Source organism: Pelophylax lessonae (assembly GCF_965119305.1).
Source record: "Pelophylax lessonae genome assembly, chromosome: 11".
In the NCBI taxonomy this organism is placed as follows: domain Eukaryota; kingdom Metazoa; phylum Chordata; class Amphibia; order Anura; family Ranidae; genus Pelophylax; species Pelophylax lessonae.
Window position 1 is genome coordinate 6,288,797 of NC_138778.1, and position 21,241 is coordinate 6,310,037.

The window sequence follows — 21,241 nt, forward strand, 5'->3', positions numbered from 1 at the left end:
GTTTTTTTACCCTGTCATTTACAGTACATACAACATTTCTCTTACTGGCTTACTATGGGGTTAATTTACTAAAGGCAAATAGACGGTGCAGTTGCTTCAGACTTTAGAAAATTAGGGGAAGCTCTGCTGACTTTCATTATCCAATCACGTTCAAGCAAAAATGCTGTTTCTCATTTTCCTTGCACGTGACTGAGTATTTATTTTTTGCTCTGGAGCAGTGGTCTCCAAACTGTGGCTCTTTGCTTGCCTTTATCCAGCCCTTGGGGCACTATTCCTCCCACTGACATTAACAATTGGGCACTATTCCTCTTACTGACACCAATGATGGGGCACTATTCCTCCCACTGGCACCAATGATGGGGCACTATTCCTCCCACTGACACCAGTGATGGGGCACTATTCCTCCCACTGACACCAGTGATGGGGCACTATTCCCACTGACACCAATGATGGGGCACTATTCCTCCCACTGACACCAATGATGGGGCACTATTCCTCCCACTGACATTAACAATTGGGCACTATTCCTCTTACTGACACCAATAATGGGGCACTATTCCTCCCACTGACCACCAATATTGGGGTACTATTCCTCCCACTGATACCAATGATAGGGCACTATTCCTCCCACTGACACCAATGATGGGACGCTATTCCTCCCACTGACGCCAATGATGGGGCACTATTCCTCCCACTGACACCAATGATGGGGCACTATTCCTCCCACTGACACCAATGATGGGGCACTATTCCTCCCACTGACAGCAATGATGGGGCACTATTCCTCCCACTGACACCAATGATGGGACACTATTCCTCCCACTGACACCAATGATGGGACACTATTCCTCCCACTGACACCAATGATGGGACACTATTCCTCCCACTGACACCAATGATGGGACACTATTCCTCCCACTGACACCAATGATGGGGCACTATTCCTCCCACTTAATGTGCTTCTTCTTGAGCCACTCCTTTCTTGTCTTTGCCGTGTGTTTTGGGTCACTGCGATGCTGGAATACCCATCTGCGACCCATTTTCAATAGAATGCTAAAGTCACATATGGACTTTAGCATTCTATTCCCAATTGGGGAATATGCTCCTATTGTCACAATTTATGTTTGACACATACATTGAACTGCTGGTTAGCATTTCCATGTCTCTTCTTTTATGATTGCACATATGTTAGCCATATTCATTTACTCTTAGCGCACCAGATTTATATTTCACATTTTTCATCATTCCAAATTAGGTTTTGGAACTTTGGTTGCTGCTTCATTTCACATTTATATCGGCACACCCCCTTTTTTTTTATTACATTTGACCCATTTTCAATACCCTGGCTGAGGGAAGGAGGTTCTCGTCCAAGATTTGATGGTACATGGTCCCATCCGTCGTCCTTTTAATGCGGCAAAGTTGTCCTGTCACCTTTGCAGAAAAACACCCCCAAAGCATAATGTTTCCACCTTCATGTTTGACGGTGGGGGATGGTGTTCTTGGGGATCATAGGCAGCATTCCTCCTCCTCCAAACACAGCGAATTGAGTTGATCCCAAAGAGCTCAATTTTGGTCTCCTCTGACCACAACACTTTCACCCAGTTCCCCTCTGAATCATTCAGATGTTCATTAGCAAACCTCAGACGGGGCTGTCCATGTGCTTTCTTGAGCAGGGGGACCTTGCGGGCGCTGCAGGACTTCAGTTCTTCACGGCGTAGTGTGTTACCAATTGTTTTCTTGGTGACTATGGTCCCAACTGCCTTGAGATTATTGACCAGATTCTCCTGTGTAGTTCTGGGCTGATTCCTCACCATTCTTGTGATCATTGAAACTCCATGAGGTGAGATTTTGCATGGAGTCCCAGACCGAGGGAGATTGACAGTTATTTTCTGTTTCTTCCATTTGCGAATAATCGCACCAACTGTTGTCACCCTCTCACCAAGCTGCTTGGCGATGGTCTTGTAGCTCATTCCAGCCTTGTGTAGGTCCACAATCTTGGACAGCTCTTTGGTGTTGGCCATGGTGGAGAGATTGGAATCTGATTGATTGCTTCTGTGGACAGGTGTCTTTTATACAGGTAACAAGCTGAGATTAGGAGCACTCCCTTTAAGAGAGTCCTCCTAATCTCAGCTTGTTACCTGTATAGAAGACACCTGGGAGCCAGAAATCTTGCTGATTGATAGGGAATAACTTTTTTGAAATGCGTTTTTCTGGATAAATTTGTTATTCTGTCTCTCACTGGTAAAATAAACCGACCAATACAATTAGACTGATCATTTCTTTGTCAGTGGGCAAACGTACAAAATCAGCAGGGGGTCATATACTTTTTTCCCTCACAGTATGGTAAAATGATTCTTGTGCTATGTAAGTATTACTTTGGTTTCAGTATTTGAAAGTGTTACGTAGTTAGTCAGGTTGAAAAAAGACACAAGTCCATCTGGTTCAACCAAAAAAACAGTATTAAAAGCCCAACCATACAATCCCATATACACAATCCTATACCCGCCCCAACCATACAATCCCATATACACAATCCTATAACCACAGTTGATCCAGAGGAAGGCAAAAAAAAAAAAAAAACCCAGCAAAGCATGACCAATTTGCTACAGCAGGGGAAAAAAATTCCTTCCTGATCCCCCGAGAGGCAATCGGATATTCCCTGGATCAACTATACCTAAAAAAATGTTAGTACCCATTTATATTATGTACACCTAGGAAAGAATCCAGGCCTTTTTTAAAGCAATCTAGTGAGCTGGCCAGAACCACCTCTGGAGGGAGTCTATTCCACATTTTCGCAGCTCTTACAGTGAAGAAACCTTTCTGTATTTGGAGACGAAATCGGTTTTCCTCTAGGTGTAAAGAGTGCCCCCTTCTCCTCTGTGTTAACCTTAACCACTTAAGCCCCGGAAGATTTTACCCCCTTCCTGACCAGGGCCTATTTTGCGATTCGGCACTGCGTGACTTTAACGGACAATTGCGTGGTCGTGAGACGCTGTACCCAAATGAAATTTACGTCCTTTTTTTCCCACAAACAGAGCTTTCTTTTGGTGGTATTTGATCACCTGTGCGATTTTTTTTTTTTTTTTTTTGATCATGCGCTATAAACAAAAAAAGAGCGACAATTTTGCAAAAATAACAATATTTTTCACATTTTTTTATATGAAATTCCCTCCAAAAAAATGTAAAAATCAAAATGTTTTAACATTTTAGGCCAATTTGTTTTCTGCTACATATGTTTGGTAAAAAAATTCGCAAAAAGCGTATTTTGATTGGTTTGCGCAAAAGTTATCGCGTTTACTAGCAAAGGGAAAGATTTTTGTCATTTTTATTGTTTTTTTTTTTTTAACGAGTAATGGCGGCGATCTGCGTTTGTTTTTGTTTTTTTGCGGGACTGCGACATTGCGGCGGACAGATCGGACCCTTGACTGACATTTTTGACACTTTTGGGGGTACCAGTGACATTACTATAATAATCAGTGCTATGCATATGCACAGTTACTGTAAAAATGACACTGGCAGGGAAGGGGTTAACTTTATTGGAGAAGGAGGGGGTTAAGTGTGTCCCTAGGGGCATGCTTCTAACTGTGATTGGATGTGGCTAGTGATGTAACAGCAGAGATCTATGGTCCTACATAGCAGGACCGTATGATCTCTGCTGTTACACAGGGGAGAATGACAGGCGGCTGTGTTTACATTAGCCGCCTGACTTTCTCCCGGTGTAACTGACGATCGCGAGTGACCGGCGGACATCGGGTCCGCCGCTCACGCGCGCGCGGGGGGGTGGTCCGTGAGCGAGCGGGTGCGCGCCTCCAGCGGCGCGCGCTCGCTCCCTAGAGCCTCACTAGCTAGCGATGTAGTACTACGTCACTTTGCCTGTGAGGGGCTGACTGCCAACGTAAATCGTCGTTAGGCAGTCAGCGAGTGGTTAAAGCAATCTAGTGAGCTGACCAGAACCACCTCTGGAGGGAGTCTATTCCACATTTTCACAGCTCTTACAGTGAAGAAACCTTTCCGTATTTGGAGATGAAATCTGTTTTCCTCCAGACGTAAAGAGCGCCCCCTTGTCCTCTGTGATGACCTTAAAGTGAACAACTCAACACCAAGTTCACTATATGGACCCCTTATGTATTTATACATGGAGATTATATCCCCCCTTTATCTCCTCTTCTCACGAGAGAATAGATTCAGTTCCTCTAATCTTTTCTCATAGCTGAGCTCCTCCATGCCTCTTATCAGTTTGGTATTGGCAGTGTTGTATTGGCTGGTAATTATTCTGTGTCACAGGAAAAATAACAGCCAATGTAACGATTTTCTTGGCATTAAAATTGCCAGCATCTGAGAGAAGATATCTGTTGTGATACATTTTGTTTTCTCTTTCTTCCCGAGTGTTCCTTTCTTTTCCATGGAGAACACATTGGATGACTCAGACATTTACAGACATCTGCAGATTTGATCCAGAAAACAAATCTGGAGCTTGGCAGAATGTTCCTTTCCCTGTCATGGTCCAACCATCCCCAGCGCTTGCCGGCCAGAGGTCTGACTCACTGCCGATATCCCGGTCAGCTTTGCTTACTTGTTATTTCCCGCAGGGAAAGCTGGTCTCGCAGTCTCCAACTTTTGTGAGTTTTCTCTTTAGGTGTGGCAGAGAACTCATCACTTGTGCTTTTTTGCGTTACGCAATGTGTTATGGTCAGGAGTTCAGCCGCCCACATGGCTGAGATAACGTTCTAAAGATGCAAGGCGCTCATTAGCCAGATGGTGCAGCTTGTTCCAATGATGATGAAGCAAAAGGTTGATTTTTGGGGGTTTAAAGGGATAGTTCACCTTTTACCAAAAAACAAAATAAACAAAATAAACAAAACAAGCAGCGCTATTAATAATAAGTGCATAACTGCATTTGGTCCCAACGAATAACTGTTGTAAAGTGCAAACGTGCAATCAGTAAAAAAAACCTCAAATAATGTAAAGTGCAAATGACTAATTCATCAAATACATTAACCTTGGTTTGCGAGCATAATTCGTTCCGGAAACATGCTTGTAATCCAAAGCACTCTTATATCAAAGTGAATTTCCCCATAAGAAATAATGGAAACTCAGATGATTCGTTCCACAACCATTTATTCATATAAAAGTGATTATGGCAATACAAAATACAGTATAAAGTGTACTATAAAAATAAAACAAATTATGCTGAACTTCAAAATACAGTACAGTAAACCCCCGCTCCATCCCGGTTTAGTTTTTGCGGTCCCGGTATATTGCGTTTTTTTTCTGTAATGCTATTTTACTAATTACCGTATTTACTCAAGTATAAGCCGAGATTTTCAGCATGTTTTTTCATGCTGAAAATTCCCCCCCCCCCCCCCCCCCTCCGCTTATACTCGAGTCACTGTCTTTTTAAAAATGGCGCCGACGTGTCACCTCGCATGTGCCGCATGCCCAGGAATAGCCAATTGTGTACGGGCTTTCCCAAGCATCGGCAGCGCATTCGCGGTGACGTATTGGCGCCGGGCGGCGCGATATTTAAATCGAAGGCGCTTCACCGAAAGGTAAGGGAGACTCGTCCACAGCCCCGGCATTTCCTCGTGCAGTGCTGCGGGCATGGTACAGGACATTCTCCTGTACCATGCCCGCAGCACTGCATCTCCTGTGCCATGCCTGTACATACTGTGCCATACCTACTATGCCATGCCTGTACATACGGTGCCATGCCTATACCTACTGTGCTATGCCTGTACATACTGTGCCATGCCTATACCTACTGTGCCATGCCTATACCTACTGTGCCATGCCTATACATACTGTGCCATGCCTGTACATACTGTGCCATGCCTATACATACTGTGCCATCCCTGTACATACTGTGCCATGCCTGTACCTACTGTGCCATACCTATACTATCACTTGTGCTATGCCTATACCATCTCCTGTACCATGACCTGTGCCATGCCTGTACCATGACATGTGCCATGCCTGTACCATCACCTGTGCCATGTCTTTACCATGACCTGTGCCATGTCTTTACCATGACCTGTGCCATGCCCTTACCATGACCTGTGCCATGCCCTTACCATGACCTGTGCCATGCCCTTACCATGACCTGTGCCATGCCTATGCCATGACCTGCGCCATGCCTATGCCATGACCTGTACCGTGCCTGCAGCCCCTGTTTTGTGTTTCGTGGTGGTCCAGTTGGGTCCAGTAGCTGAGGCATTTCCCACCCAAGGCTTATACTCGAGTCAATACGTTTTCCCACTTTTTTGTGGTAAAATTAGGTGCCTCGGGTCGACTTATACTCGAGTATATACGGTAAATCATTGAAAATGAAATATTTTTGTGTTTTCCATAGCTCTTGCTCTGTCTCTCAGTATCTTTTATGTGTTTAAATGAGTTTCTATTGTTTTAAAAGTGTGTTTAAAGACCTTAAAATGCTTTTAAAAGTACAGGGACAGTTAATCCACTCGCTGATTTTCAATTTTCACGGGTGGGTCCGGAACGTAACCCCTGCGATGGAGGGGGGTTTACTGTACTGTACAGTAAAAATGAAACCAATTAACCTGGACTTTGCCTTTTGAAAAGAATGGTGGCTGGTGTGAGGGTGGTTATTGTGTAGGATGTCCATCACTAACTTTAACAAGGAACCTATCCAATGACACTTGCTTTTGTCGCCTTTTGAGAATTTGGTGGATTGCATTGTCGTTAAACAGATTTATCTTTCGCACTGCTACAGCCTTATTCGGTGGTGCTTTTCTACAAAATTTTGCACTGCTTCCCACATTTTACACATCTCCCTAATCCCATTTGAAGGGATGGATTCCTCTGCCTTTTTATCCTCCTCTTCAGACGAGATTTCCTCCATAACCTCTTGCTGTTGCTCGTGATGCAGATCCATCAGTTCCTCGGTGGTCAGCTCCTGGTCATGTTCCTCCACCAGCTCTTGAATGTCGTCTTCATTCACCTCCAGTCCCAAAGTCTGACCCAAGGACACAATTTCATCGACAACTGGCGGCTCCTGAGCAAACCCCTCACAGTCATGTCCAAGAACACAATCAGGCCACAGTTTTCACTTTTGAGGGTCCTTTTGGTGACCCCATTCCAGGCTTTATCGATGATCTTAAGGCAGTCACTTCCGGGTGCGCAAAGTAACTACTCGTATATCAAGACAGGGCTCCCAAACCAAGGCAAAATGTAAAAAAAAATTTTGGTCATCTTTCAAAATGCTCGTAAACCGAGGTTTTACTGTAGTAAACAGATCAACAAAAAACACAAAAGTGCAGCTAATAGTGCATAGGTAAATTCATGTATCAAAACATTCATGCATCAATTATTAACTGCTTGCCGACCGCCGCAAGTAGATTTACTGCGGCGGTCAGCCCCTGCCAGGCAGAGTGACGTTAATTAACGTCACTAGCCTGGGAGGGTCTGGGGAGCGAGCGCGCCCGCGGAGGCGCGCTCCCGCGCGGTCACGCACCCCCCCCGCGCGTGTGACCAGCAGACCCGATGTCCGCCGGCCACTCGGCGATCGTCGGGGGAAGAGGGAGAATGTCAGGCAGCTTGTGTAAACAAGCTGCCTGTCATTCTCCTCGCTGTAAAGACACTGATTACACGGATCTAGTATGTAGATCCGTTGATCAGTGTCCTTACAGCTAGAGCCACAGCCAATCACAGTAAGAATCACGCCCCTAGGGACACACACAGCCCCTCCCTCCCAAATAAAGTTAACCCCTTCACTGCCAGTGTATTTTTACAGTAACAGTGCATATGTATAGCACTGATTACTGTAGAAATGTCACTGGTAACCCCAAAAGTGTCAAAAATGTCAGTCAAGGGTCCGATCTGTCCGCCGCAATGTCGCAGTACCGCAAAAAAAATCGCAGATCGCCGCCATTACACGTTAAAAAAAAAACAACAAAAATAACAAAAATCTTTGCCTTTGTTAGTAAACGCGATAACTTTTGCGCAAACCAATCAAAATACGCTTTTTTGCGATTTTTTTTTACCAAACATAGGTAGGATAAAACAAATTGGCCAAAAATGTTAAAAAATTTTGATTTTTACATTTTTTTGGGGGGAATTTCATATAAAAAAATGTGAAAAATATTGCTATTTTTGCAAAATTGTCGCTCTTTTTTTGTTTATAGCGCGTGATCAAAAAATCGCACAGGTGATCAAATACCACCAAAAGAAAGCTCTGTTTGTGGGAAAAAAAGGACGTCAAATTCGTTTAGGTACAGCGTCGCACGACCGCGCAATTGTCCGTTAAAGTCACGCAGTGCCGAATCGCAAAATACCCCCTGGTCTTTTAGCAGGAAAATCCTCCGGGGCTTAAGTGGTTAAATGATATACACTCACTGGCCACTTTATTAGGTACACCTTGCTAGTACCGGGTTGGACTCCCTTTTGCCTTCATTCTTGGTGGCGTAGATATAACAAGGTGCTGGAAACATTCCTCAGAGATTTTCCTCCATAGTGACATGATGGCATCACGCAGTTGCTGCAGATTTGTCATCTGCACATCCATGATGCCGATCTGCCGTTCCACCACATCCCAAAGGTGCTCTATTGGATGAGATGTGGTGAGTGTGGAGGCCATTGGAGGACGGTGACCTCATTGTCATGGAGAAGAAACCAGTGGTGAGATGATTGGAGCTTTGTGACATGGAGCATTATCCTGCTGGAAGGAGCCATCAGAAGATGGGGACACTGTAGTCATAAAGGGATGGACATGGTCATCAACAACACTCAGGCCGTGGGGATTATACCATGCTCAATTGTTACTAAGGGGCCCAAAGTGTGCCAAGAAAATATCCCCCACACCATTACACCACCACCAGCCTGAACCATTACCCCTCCCTCCTCCCCCACAACATTACCCCACCACCACCAGCCTGAACTGTTACCCCCCCCCCCTCCCCCTCCGCACTATTACACCACCAACCTGAACCATTACCCCCCCTCCTCCTCCCCCACAACAATACCCCACCACCACCAGCTTGAACCATTACTCCCCCTCCTCCCCCACACCATTACACCACCACCAACCTGAACCATTACCCCCCTTCTTCTCCCCCACTACATTACCCCACCACCACCAGCCTGAACCATTACCCCTCCCTCCTCCCCCACAACATTACCCCACCACCACCAGCCTGAACTGTTACCCCCCCCCCCTCCCCCTCTGCACCATTACACCACCAACCTGAACCATTACCCCCCTCCTCCTCCCCCACAACATTACCCCACCACCACCAGCTTGAACCATTACTCCCCCTCCTCCCCCACACCATTACACCACCACCAACCTGAACCATTACCCCCCCTTCTCCTCCCCCACAACATTACCCCACCACCACCAGCCTGAACCATTACCCCCTCTCTTCCCCCACACCATTACACCACCACCACCAACCTGAACCATTACCCCCCCCTCCTCCTTCCCCACACCATTACACCACTACCACCAGCTTGAACCGTTACCCACCCCCCCTCCTCCCCCACACCATTACACCACCACCAGCCTGAACCGTTACCCACCCCCCCTCCTCCCCCACACCATTACACCACCACCAGCCTGAACCGTTACCCACCCCCCCTCCTCCCCCACAACATTACATCACCACCACCAGCCTGAACTGTTACTCTCCCCCGTCTTCCTCCACCACACCATTCCCCCCCCTCCTTCCCCACACCATTACACCACCACCAGCCTGAACCGGTGATAGAAGGCAGGATGGATTCCTGTGCCAAATTCTGACCCCACCATCTGAATGTCGCAGCTGAAATCGAGACTCATCAGACCAGGCAACGTTTTTCCAATCGCCAATTGTCCAATTTTGGTGAGCCTGTGCGAATTGTAGCCTCAGTTTCCTGTTCTTAGCTGACAGATAATAGAAAGGCAACAGTAACTCAAAAATGGCTCCCGGTGTTGTCTTCTGCTGCTGTAGCCCATCTGCTTGAAAGTTCCATGTGTTGTGCATTCAGAGATGGTATTCTGCATACCTTGGGTGTAAAGAGGGGTTTTTGATTTACTGTTGCCTTTCTATCATCTGGAACCAGTCTGCCCATTCTCCTCTGACATCTACAAGCCATTTTCCTCCACACAACTGCCACTCACTGGCTATTTTCTCTTTTTCCCACCATTCTCTGTAAACCTGTGTGTAATTCTCCATGGAATATCACTTGTGCTAGAAAAGGCAAATGGACTCCACCACCAGATAGTAGTAGTTACCAGGTGCCTCTTACCAGAACAGTTGGGACCATAGGTTATAACGGCCATAAACGCATATGGTATAGATTCCAAACTTGACTTCCACTGAGGGGGAAGACGATCGCCACTCAGCAGTCCATGGTGATATGAAACCGGGAGGTAAAAAACATACACCTCCACCATGAAGTCCGTTTTTTTAAAAAACTGCCTTTATTATATATTATTGGAGCTCCAGCAAATAGGCATTCCAATACAGCGTCATCCCGTACCATTTCCCCGATTGCTGTTGGCATTTGCTCCATACTAACAGCCTGCTGCCAAGGCTCCATGTACACGGGACGTTGTTAAAAGTCCCTTTGAATGCTGTAATTTTTAGGACGTTTGAAACGTCCGTTCGGTCGCGTTTGTACCCGCGTTTAGCGGGCGTTTAGCGGGCGTTTAGCGGCGTTTGCGGGCGTTTGCGTTTAGAACCGTTCCTAGAGGTCAAAAAAATTATTCCCCTTTAAAATGGAAAAACACGAACGCTAAACGCGGGTCATCGCGTTCGGACGCGTTCGGACGCGTTTGTGCGTTTGAAACGCTGGGAAACACACGTTCGAACGCAAATAATTGCGTTCTAAAAAAAGTCCCTGAACGCAACTGCCCGCAAACGACCCTGTGTACATGGACAGATAAGATAAAATGTAGATGGGTTCAGGGGCTTCTGAAAAAAACGCCCAACTGCTCCTAAACGGCCATTTCCAGCGTCCCGTGTAGATGGAGCCTTAGTCCTGCTGTATTGGAATGCTTGTTTGCTGGAGCTCCAATATTGTATAATAAAGGCAATTTAAAAAAAAAAAAAAAAACTAACTTCACAATGGCTGCTTTTAACTGCTCTCCCTTTTTGCTAGCAAATATATTTTTTGATTGCAACAGTTCCTCTACGTAAAACCATATCCTGCTCCTCTATCAGTTTGAACTTGAAGTTGTTTAAAATGTGCCACCAAAACCAAAACCATGGCAGTAAGCGAAGATAAAGAACTTCACGGCCCAGAGAAGAAAGTGGAAGTTCACCAGTTCCTGTTGGTGGAACTTTTACTATTCGTGTGTTGACCAGCTAGAACGGGAGGACAGCTTCCTCTTTTCTTCAACTTATTTTTTTTTTTTGTTAGGTTGTTTGGCATTTTTCAATCATGCAAATGTTAAAGAGTGCAACCTAAAGATGAAATTACATCCGGATGGTCTAAGGATTTGCTGACACATCACTTAACCTTTGCTCTCGTGGTTTGCAGTGTCACTGGTGTTTTCCCAGCTCTGCTCAACTCTGGCACCTGCTTGGCTCCGCAGTATCTGTTCTTCTCACAGCTGGCATCAGACTTCTGCAATGGATGGCATTAGTTTTCAGCTGAGAGGAGTTTGGGGAGAGTGTAGAAATCAGTGAAAGTGTCTAAATCAGGGGATCTCTAAACCAGCCTTTTTCAACCAGGCTGCCCAGGCACCCTGGGGTGCCTTGAGGTTTCTTCAGGGGTGCCTTGGCAAAATGCCTAAAAATTGCTTAAAAATTGTATACAAGGTAGGGGGTGGATGAAGCCTGTCTTTTAGTTACACAAAGTCACAGGTTTTCAATGTGCACCTTCTAGTTGCTTACCACCTAATGACCAATGACATCATCAGTTGATAAGGAGAATGTCAGTCGCCTGTATATCATCCTTGTTTGACCCTCCCCTACTTCTCTCCAACAGCTTTGGGTCACATTAGCTGAGTGATGGAAAAAAAGATGAGGAAGAAGAGAAACATTGGAATACTAGTCAGTACCAGTTTGCACCTCTAACTTTGGGTCCCCTACGTGTGTGGAAGTTGCTGCATTATGTAAAACAATTAGAATAGTGTTTATTTTAGGATGGGGCACCTCAAGACTGTCCATAAAAGGTTGGACACCCATGCTTTAACCACCTCCCTACCGGCCCATAGTACATATACATCCTGAGTTTAAAGCTAAATACCGGTGTTATGGCAGCAGATAGCTGCCATAACCCTGGTATTTTTTTAAACTGCAGGCGATGGGCTTTCCGATAAGGGTGGTCCCAGCAGCGGATTCGCCGCGAGATCACCCTCCGGGATGGCGGAAGGGGTGCCCCCCCCCCGTGTCCCGGTCCTTTTCCCCGCTTACCGGACCCGCCGGGCAGCGGGGAAAACGATCGGGTCCCGGATCCTCACAGACAGGATGTCGAGTGAGGGCAAGCTTGCCCTCACTCTACTCTATTGTCTTGGAGGACCGGAGCGACGGCCAACGTCGTTGCCGAGCAACCGACTTAAAGGTCCCTTTTTTTTTTTTTTGTCATTTTTTTTTTTTTTTTTTTTCCTTTCCATCTTTATTAGTGTACTTGTGAGATCTGAGGACTTTTTGACCCCAGATCTCACAAAAAAGAGGTCCTGTCGTGCCTATTTCTATTACAAGGAATGTTTACATTCCTTGTATTAGAAATAAAAATGATAATTTTTTTTTTTTTAAAACGGTGTAAAAATAAAAAATAAATAAAATAAATAGTAAAAAAAAAAAAATTAAAGCGCCCTGTCTCCGTTAGCTCGCGCGCAGAAGCGAACGCACACGGAAACCCCGCCCACATATGTAAACGGTGTTCAAACCACACATGTGAGGTATCGCCGCGATCGTTAGAGCGAGAGCAATAATTTGAGCCCTCTGTAACTCTAAGATGGCAACCTGTAGAAATTTTTAAAGTGTCGCCTATGGGGATTTTTAAGTACCAAAGTTCGTCGCCATTCCGTGAGCGTGCGCAATTTTGAAGCATGACATGTTGGGTATCTGTTTACTCGGCGTAACATTATCTTTCACATTATGGAAATAAATTGGGCTAACTTTACTGGATTCTTATTTTTTAATTCAAAAAAGTGATTTTTTTCCAAAAAAATTGCGTTTGGAAGACCGCTGCGCAAATACGGTGTGATAAAAAATATTACAATAATCTCCATTTTATTCTCTAGGGTCTCTGCTAAAAAAATATATATAGTGTTTTGGGGTTCTAAGTAGTTTTCTAGCAAAAACAACTGATTTTAGCTTATAAACACCAAATGTCAAAAATAGGCTTAGTAGGCAAGTGGTTAAACTATGGGCCTCCAGTTCAGGAACTACAATTCCCAACATGCCTAGTCATGTCTGTGAATTTCAGAGTTTTACAATGCCTCCTGGGACGTGTAGTTCCGAAACAGCTGGAGTGCCGTAGTTTGGAGATCCCTGGTCTAAATCAAAGAACAAAGGATTGGGACTTTGGGTATACACCTCCAAGGGTGGAATACAGACAATAAGGATATGACATGTTAACACTTTATTTAGCATTCAGTATATCAAACATATCCATTAAAAAGGCTTAAAACCATATGTACAAGTTCATATGTCGATGTGATTGTTCATATGGCCTAGAGATCAACTTGTAAGGGTCGACGCGTTTCATGGGAAGCCCTGCTTCAATAGAGTCTCAAATCTCAATATAAGAGTGCTGTAAAAACACACAAGTAAATTATTTTTTTCTTTCCAAATTCTTTATTTAACCTCCCTGTCGGTATCATTAGTGCTGAAAGCGCCACCCCCCCTGCGAGCGTCACGCCGCAGGAGACGGAAGCCGGGGCTCACAGCATCGGGCGGAAGATCCGGCCACCGTATGCTGCAGGGACACATCACGGGATACCGGGGACAAGGTAAGTAACCTCTACCAGGATCCAGCGATGCTCCCTGGCGGTACCCTGAGTGTGGCTCGGGGTTACCGCTATTGGCACTAAAATTTCACCCAGAGCCACGCTCGGGAATACCGCTAAGGAGGTTAATGGGATGCAAAACAAACAGGGATATCAGCAATACATGGCATCAAGACTCAAATAGTCGCCATCCGTGATACATAACTAAACAGGGACCAACATGGTCCGAGGAGCAATCTACTCATTTCCTTCTAACCGATAAATCGCATGTATAACATATAGGATCGCCCAGATAACTACGATAGAGAGTAACTCTTCTTGCCATGTCTCAATGGAAAAAAAGGGGAAAAATATCCAAACACGTGGGGACCCCAGGCGTAGCCAAAACTTCCACCGGCATCTGTCTAATGGCCAGCATATGAAGGCAATGACCCCCCGGCCCCAGGGGCGACCCAATGTACAGGTAAGGCACTTCACCCAGAATCAGGGCCGTCTTTAATATTGATTGGACCCTGGGTGTATATTTTTTGGGCCCTCCCAAATCCACTTATCAATTATTTGTAGGCAGTGGGGGCTCAAGGGGCAGCTGCTTTGGGCCCTACAACAATGACTGGGCCCAGGGCAGCTGCCCCTTTTGCTCTGTGTTAAAGAAGGCCCTGCCCAGAATGCAAGCACACCTGAGAGAAATTTTTATAATGGATAGAAAGAAAGAGAGCACCACTAGAAACTCAGAAATGGAGAAATACAAGAAGAAAGCAGGAGAGCAGCCAAGGAAGAAAGATAGAAAAAAGGGGGGAGAGGGGAAGGGAAGAGAAGAGAAGAGGAAGGGAGGAGAAAAAAAAGTAAATTATCATTAAAGTATAACTAAAGGCAAAACTTTTTGTTTTGGATAAAGTGGTGAGGGATTAGAACTCCTGTCACTTTTTATGGCTGTCTGTGCCTCCGTTAAGGAGAGTTACCCTCTATTTGTCATGTTTACCATTATCATTGAAAGTAAAAGAAAACCCCACATTTTGGGTTTTCCGCAGAAAAGTAATAGAGTGGAAATCTTCCAATGAGGACACTAGTTCTGGTGATCTGGGGCTCCCCAAAGGATTTCATTTGCAGGGATTCCCTCTCACTTCGTGTTTGGCTATGGTCCAAGGTCCATAAATACGTGGATGGGGCGAGTTTGGGGTGGAGGAACTTTACTGGCCTGCACCTCAACCCCATAGAACACGTTTGGAAAGAATTAGAGCGAAGACTTTTTTTTTTTTTTTGTTAAACCAGATGGACTTGTGTCTTTTTTCAACCTGACTAGCTATGTAACTATGTGACTGCGAGCCAGGCCTTCTCTCCAACATCAGTGCCTGACCTCACACAAATGGGCTTCTGGAAGAATGGTGAAACATTCCCATAGACACTCCTAAACCTTGTGGACAGCCTTCCCAGAAGAGTTGAAGCTGTTATAGCTGCAAAGGGTGGACCAACTCAATATTGAACCCTAGGGACTAAGACTGGGATGCCATTAAATTTCATGTAAAGGCAGGCGTCCCAATACTGCAGTGTATCCCAATAATGTAGTGTATATTGACCTAAATTAATGAAGAAGTTTATTTTTTTTACATTTTTGTATTGTATATATTTTAAAGCGGAAATTAAAAAAAAAAAAAAAAAAAAAAAAATTATATATATATATATATATACAATATATATTTTTTATAAAAATTGTAGGTTGTTCTTTGTTCATAGCGCAAAATAGAAAACCGCAGAGGTGATTAAATACCACCAAAAGAAAGCTCTGTTTGTGAGAAAAAAGGGACATACATTTTTTTTTTTTTTTTGGGGTAAAGTGTCTCACCACCGCGCTATTGTCAGTTAAAGCAATGCAGTGCCGTATCGCTAAAAATGGTCTGGTCAGGAAGGGGTGAGCCTTCCAGGGCCGAAGAAGTTAAACAACAAAACTTTTCTAACTTCATTGTTTATTTATTTTTAATGCATTCTTTCTCATGCCACCTTGCACCTTTAGGCCCCGTTCACACTGGGGCGATCCGACTTCCCGGGGCGACCTCGGAGCGGCCGGCACGGACTTCATAACATTGAACTCTATGACGGTCGCTCCGGGTCGCCCCAAAGAAGCTCCGGACCCTTTTCCTAAGTCGGAACGACTTGTGTCGCTCCTATTAGAACGGGTCCGCAGCTTCCCTATGGAAGGCAACCTACGGCGACCTGTCAGGCGACCAGGTCGCCTGACAGGTCGCCCCAGTGTGAACGGGGACTTATGGTTTTGTCACATGGAGTTTCCTTTCTGATTAGCCCCAGAGCGCAAGCAGCCATTGCTGCACTGGACATTGTCGGTATAGGGCACTGGTGAATGCAGCTCCTGCAGTGCCACAATCGGCTCGTAGAATCAGCCAGGCTCTGCTTGGGAGGATTCCATGCTGACCTCCGCACACCAATCACCAACCTTCAATAAACCTGTTAAAGGTCACACCAAGGTCACAGAGAATTATATCAATAAACAACTTCCTCAAATCACTTCTGTCACTTCTGCATTTTTACTGCACTCAGCTGCACGATTCCCCTCGTGCCTGGAACCTCCTGACTCTTATTTAAGGAAGGTCTCCACAAGGCACTGTTTTTATCCAAACTGGTAACATAACCATAGTGCAGTTTCACACGTTGGGGTCCCCCTGTGCTTTTTATTTAGAGGACCTGGAATTTTTCTTCTTCGGCAGGTTACAGTGTGACCCTTACATTTCTGACCTTCCATCTATGGGCTTGCTGTGGACCAGGTGCATGCACATGGCTATCCTGAGACACGTTGGGAAGTGCCACCTAGCGTGGCGTATACATGGCCGTCAGGGTAAACCTGCTGTGGGTGTTCTGCCAAAAGCTCCAACTTACCGAGAACTTTGACGTTACTTCCGGCGAGTGTACACCAGGAATAATTTGAGATTTCAAACACTTGGTGTTTTCACAGAATACCGCGCAGCCTATTCACTCCGGTAGATGCTATAATTAGTGGAGATTGTTAGTCTGCCCACTAGTAACCAAAAACATGGCCGCCTCCAAGGCGGCAACAAATGGCGGGGGGGGACTAACAATCTCCACTAAATATAGCATCTACCAGAGTGTAAAGGCTGCCGTGTTCTGTGAAAACACCAAGTGGTCTAAATCTCCAATTATTCCTGGTGTACACTCACCGAAAGAAACGCCATTGGCGTTCTCGGCAAGTTGGAGTTTTTGACAGAACAGGGACAGTCAAATGTAGTCCATGTGAGAGATGGGGTCACAGTGCAATGGAGCAACGAGTGAACACCAAACTCTGCTACAAATTGGGGAAACCAGTAATGGAAACCCATGGAATGTTGGTGCGTGTGTACGGGATGGAAGCCATGAGCAGAAAATGTGTTTACACTTTCACGACGGGAAGGAAACGACTGAGCATGAGCCACGTTCGGAATGACCATCGACACGCAGAATCCCAGACATGATTGAGTGAGTGCGACAAATTCTGGCACAAGATCGTCGACTGACTCAACGATTGATGGCGGAGGAATTGGGCATTAGCAAGGACATGGTGTGCACCATCATAAGCGAAGAATTGGGTAAGCTGAAGATCTGTTCCCGGTTTGTCCTGCACAAGATGACAGATGAGCAGAAAGCAAAACCGATGGAATCCTCAGGAGATTTCATTACCGTGTGACCAGGATCCATTCTTTCTGCCAACCATTGTCACAGGGGATGAGACCTGTGCGCCAATATTTGAAGATAGAATAAAATATTTACAAAAATGTAAGGGGTGTACTTACTATTGTGAGATACTGTGTGTGTATGTGTATATATAAATATATATATATATATATATATACACAGTGCCTTGCGAAAGTATTTGGCCCCCTTGAACTTTTCGAACTTTTGCCACATTTCAGGCTTCAAACATAAAGATATAAAACTTTTTGTGAAGAATCAACAACAAGTGGGACACAATCATGAAGTGGAACGAAATTTATTGGATATTTCAAACTTTGTTAACAAATAAAAAACTGAAAAATTGGGCGTGCAAAATTATTCAACCCCTTTACTTTCAGTGCAGCAAACTCTCTCCAGAAGTTCAGCGAGGATCTCTGAATGATCCAATGTTGACCTAAATGACTAATGATGATAAATAGAATCCACCTGTGTGTAATCAAGTCTCCGTATAAATGCACCTGCACTGTGATATATATATAATGTTTGGGGGTTCTTAGTAATTTTCTAGAAACAAATACTGACTTTTACTTGTAAACAAAGTGCCAGGAAAGGCCTGGTTGGCATGAGGTTAGAACGTTTGGAGACCTGATCTAGTCTGTTAGTAGAAGGTAGTGTACCATAGTTTTCTTGTTCTCTCTTACCATTAAAGTGATTATAAACCGTCACCTTGTAAAACAACCCATTCAGTTTTAAATAGAAATGAAAGGCAAAACATTTTTGTGTACATAATAAAAAAAAAACATGAAATACCTTTTTTCCCTTTTTTATAAATGATCACACACCCTCTGTTTTCAGCTGCGTAAGAGCTGAGGGGAGTAGTAGCAGCAGTACAGTGATCTTCCCAGTGAATGGATATGCATGTCAGGACAAGTCTGATCATTGGAGGAGAGCACACTGAGTTCCCAGCATAGCTAGAGAACTGATCACCGTGGGCTCTCCTGCTTAGTGTGGTTCGTTTTTAATAGGAAAGCAGAGGGACTGGCAGGATCACCAGGGATTTTACACAAGCAAGAAATACAAAGAGAACAGGAGACTTTCTCATACTAATACATGGTACAGCAGGCACATATCAGGAAAATGAAGTGTTAGGATGACACTTTAAAGTGGAGTTCCGGCCTCACAATTGAAAAAAATCGATTTTGGGCCATCCGCTTGCTGAGTGCCACCTGAAAAAGAAATGGATGCTCCCAATTTTTTTTTTTTTGGTCACTTACCTTGATATTGAAGAAAATATACTCGCCTTTCTTCCACTTCCCTTCTCTGTCTGTGGCCGTGGCCCGCGCCGTCACTTCCGGGTTGCGATGACTCCTGGGAAATGAACGTCATCGCTCCCAGGAGTCAATGCGCCTGCACCGGCCCCGCTCGTCACTTCCGGTGCAGGCGCGTCATTCCCTGCTAAACAGCTTCTGGGCATCCCCAGAAGCTGTGCAGGGGTGCCGTGACTGCACCGGAAGTGACGAGCGGGGCCGGTGCAGTGCATTGTGGGACTCCGACGTCACCGAAGAGGCCTCAGAAGAGGACGCGCTGGCTTCAACTGCCCACACCTGAGATTGGCAGCGCTGGAGAATAACTTTTCAAGGTAAGTATTTCTTCTTACAGGTAAGTGCGACTTGGGACAGTTCAGAGGCTATCCATTGTGGAATGCACTAGCCCTGACTGTCCCGGGGTATTTTTATCTAAATTTGACCCCCGAGGCCGGAAATCCGCTTTAAGTCAATGTATGGATCCTACATGTGTACAAATGACTGCTGCTGGTAATGGATATATTGTGTTTTTTTTTGGGGGGGGGGGGGGTTTGTATCCATCTTTTGTACTCCTGGGGTGTGTTGTATGTGATTCTGATTGGTAAGGTTGCTGCTGAACTTTTTTCTAAAAATAGTCTTATGCCTGATAAAAAAAAAAGTTAAATATTTCACTGTATATTAAATGGATTCCAGTAGATGGCCGTAATGTACTTGTTCACTTTTGCAATCCATAAATAGTTACAAATTGGCCTTGTATATGGCCAACACCATTTCTTGTTCATTATTTTCCATATTTGATGCCATATTGTTATCTTACAGGATGATGTGATGATGCCACAAAGAGTCAGATTGCAGTACGAGGCGGCTGTTCATTTTCCGAAGAGTGTGAGTATTGACGGAAATTTCAAATTTTTGATGAGACTTTTGTACCATTGGGCACTACCAAAGTGATCCCTTAAAGAGTGTTATGACATGTGATATTGATGAGTGTACACTGCTTGGAACCTGGACCTGAGGACTGAACATTTATCCTCTGTGATAGACTTACTTGGGACAGAGGCTTTTGGAGGGGACAACAGGGAGGGGAAGGGGATAAGACCAGTAAGAGGAATCCCCTGTGTACATTCCTATGAATATCATCAGCGTAGAACTATATGTTCTATCAAACATCTTCCAGTTATTGAAGAAATCAGACAATCGAAAAAAAAAATATTAAAGAAATGGAGAATAAAAGAGGAAGTAGATCTAGGAAAGGAAAAGGGAAGGAAGAAAGAAGTAGGAGAGAAAAAAGAGGGCCAGCCATAAATTCATTAAGTTACAGATAAATATCTTATCCATGGATCCCATTTTGCATCAAATTATTTAGTAGAGTTGCGAAGAGTACAGGTAAGTCTATCGTTAACCATGATCCAGCTAACTTTATTCTTCACGTATTCAAGGGTAACCATCGACTGCTTCCAATATTTAGCAATAGTTATTCTAGCTGCTAAAAATATATATGTAATCCGTTTAATCCATTTTTTTGGGGACCCCATCAGGTAATTTTTGACAAAGCCACTGGTTCTGGGGATCTACGAATATTAACCGCTGTCAATGAATGTGTCAAGTTAAATATTCAGATCCAAAATCTGGTGACTACAGGGCACTGCCACCAAACATGATACATTGTACCCATCTGGCCGCAGCACCTAAAGCAAGTGGGGGATGCAGATTGGTGCATCCTCGCAACTCTGGTCGGGACCAAATACCAACGTAAGAGTGTTTCTCTTCCGTTCATTAAAAAAACACAGCTCCATGTTCTTCACCATAGGGTTATGCTTCCCTCTACAGGAGTAGGACTAGGCAGATGACACAAAGGCTTGGTTACGCCCTGTGGGCCATCCTCTGCTGGCATAACCTCCCCTCTCTGCTTAGAGATACTCAGTTTTTGTTTGCCTAGTTTAGAAGTAGGACCTAGTCTCCCTGGTGGGCCCTAGGTCCTGTCTTTTTTTTTTTTTGGCTATTTTATTTCTGTTTGTTTTTGGATCCTGTTTTTTTCCTGTGGAGATCTTCTAGCAACTGGCGGAGTGACAGGCTGGACTATTGCAGTTCCAGTGGTCCCCTCAGCCTGGCCAGCGAGCGTGTGCAGACTGTAGCTTCGCACTCGGTCGGCCACGACATAGCCCCACTGGACGGGGGCTGGCCCGCAAGTTAAATATCTCACATGGTCACATATGACCAGGTCTCGGCTTGAGTCGCAGCGTTCCTTCTGGCTGCTAGCTCCCCTACTTCGGTGGCGAGGAGGTTTCTGTCTTGGGAGTGTTACCCGCATGCTTCTCTGGATCGGTAACTAAGAGCCCCCGCCTCTCCTTTTCTGGGTTCCGTG

The 21,241-nt window shown here is 45.0% G+C and overlaps 1 protein-coding gene across 4 annotated transcripts in view; it reads left to right on the top strand.

Annotated features, from left to right (window-relative positions):
• Positions 1-21,241, top strand: part of B3GNTL1 (UDP-GlcNAc:betaGal beta-1,3-N-acetylglucosaminyltransferase like 1) — a 387,185-nt gene that overhangs the window by 80,920 nt on the left and 285,024 nt on the right. For 3 of the 4 annotated variants that reach the window (XM_082272696.1, XM_082272695.1, XM_082272698.1), the window contains exon 6: positions 19,696-19,761. The exons of the other annotated variant lie outside the window; for it this stretch is intronic. In XM_082272696.1, coding sequence (XP_082128822.1) covers positions 19,696-19,761 — 66 coding nt within the window. The remainder of the gene's footprint in view (positions 1-19,695; positions 19,762-21,241) is intronic. 4 annotated transcript variants of the gene reach the window in all.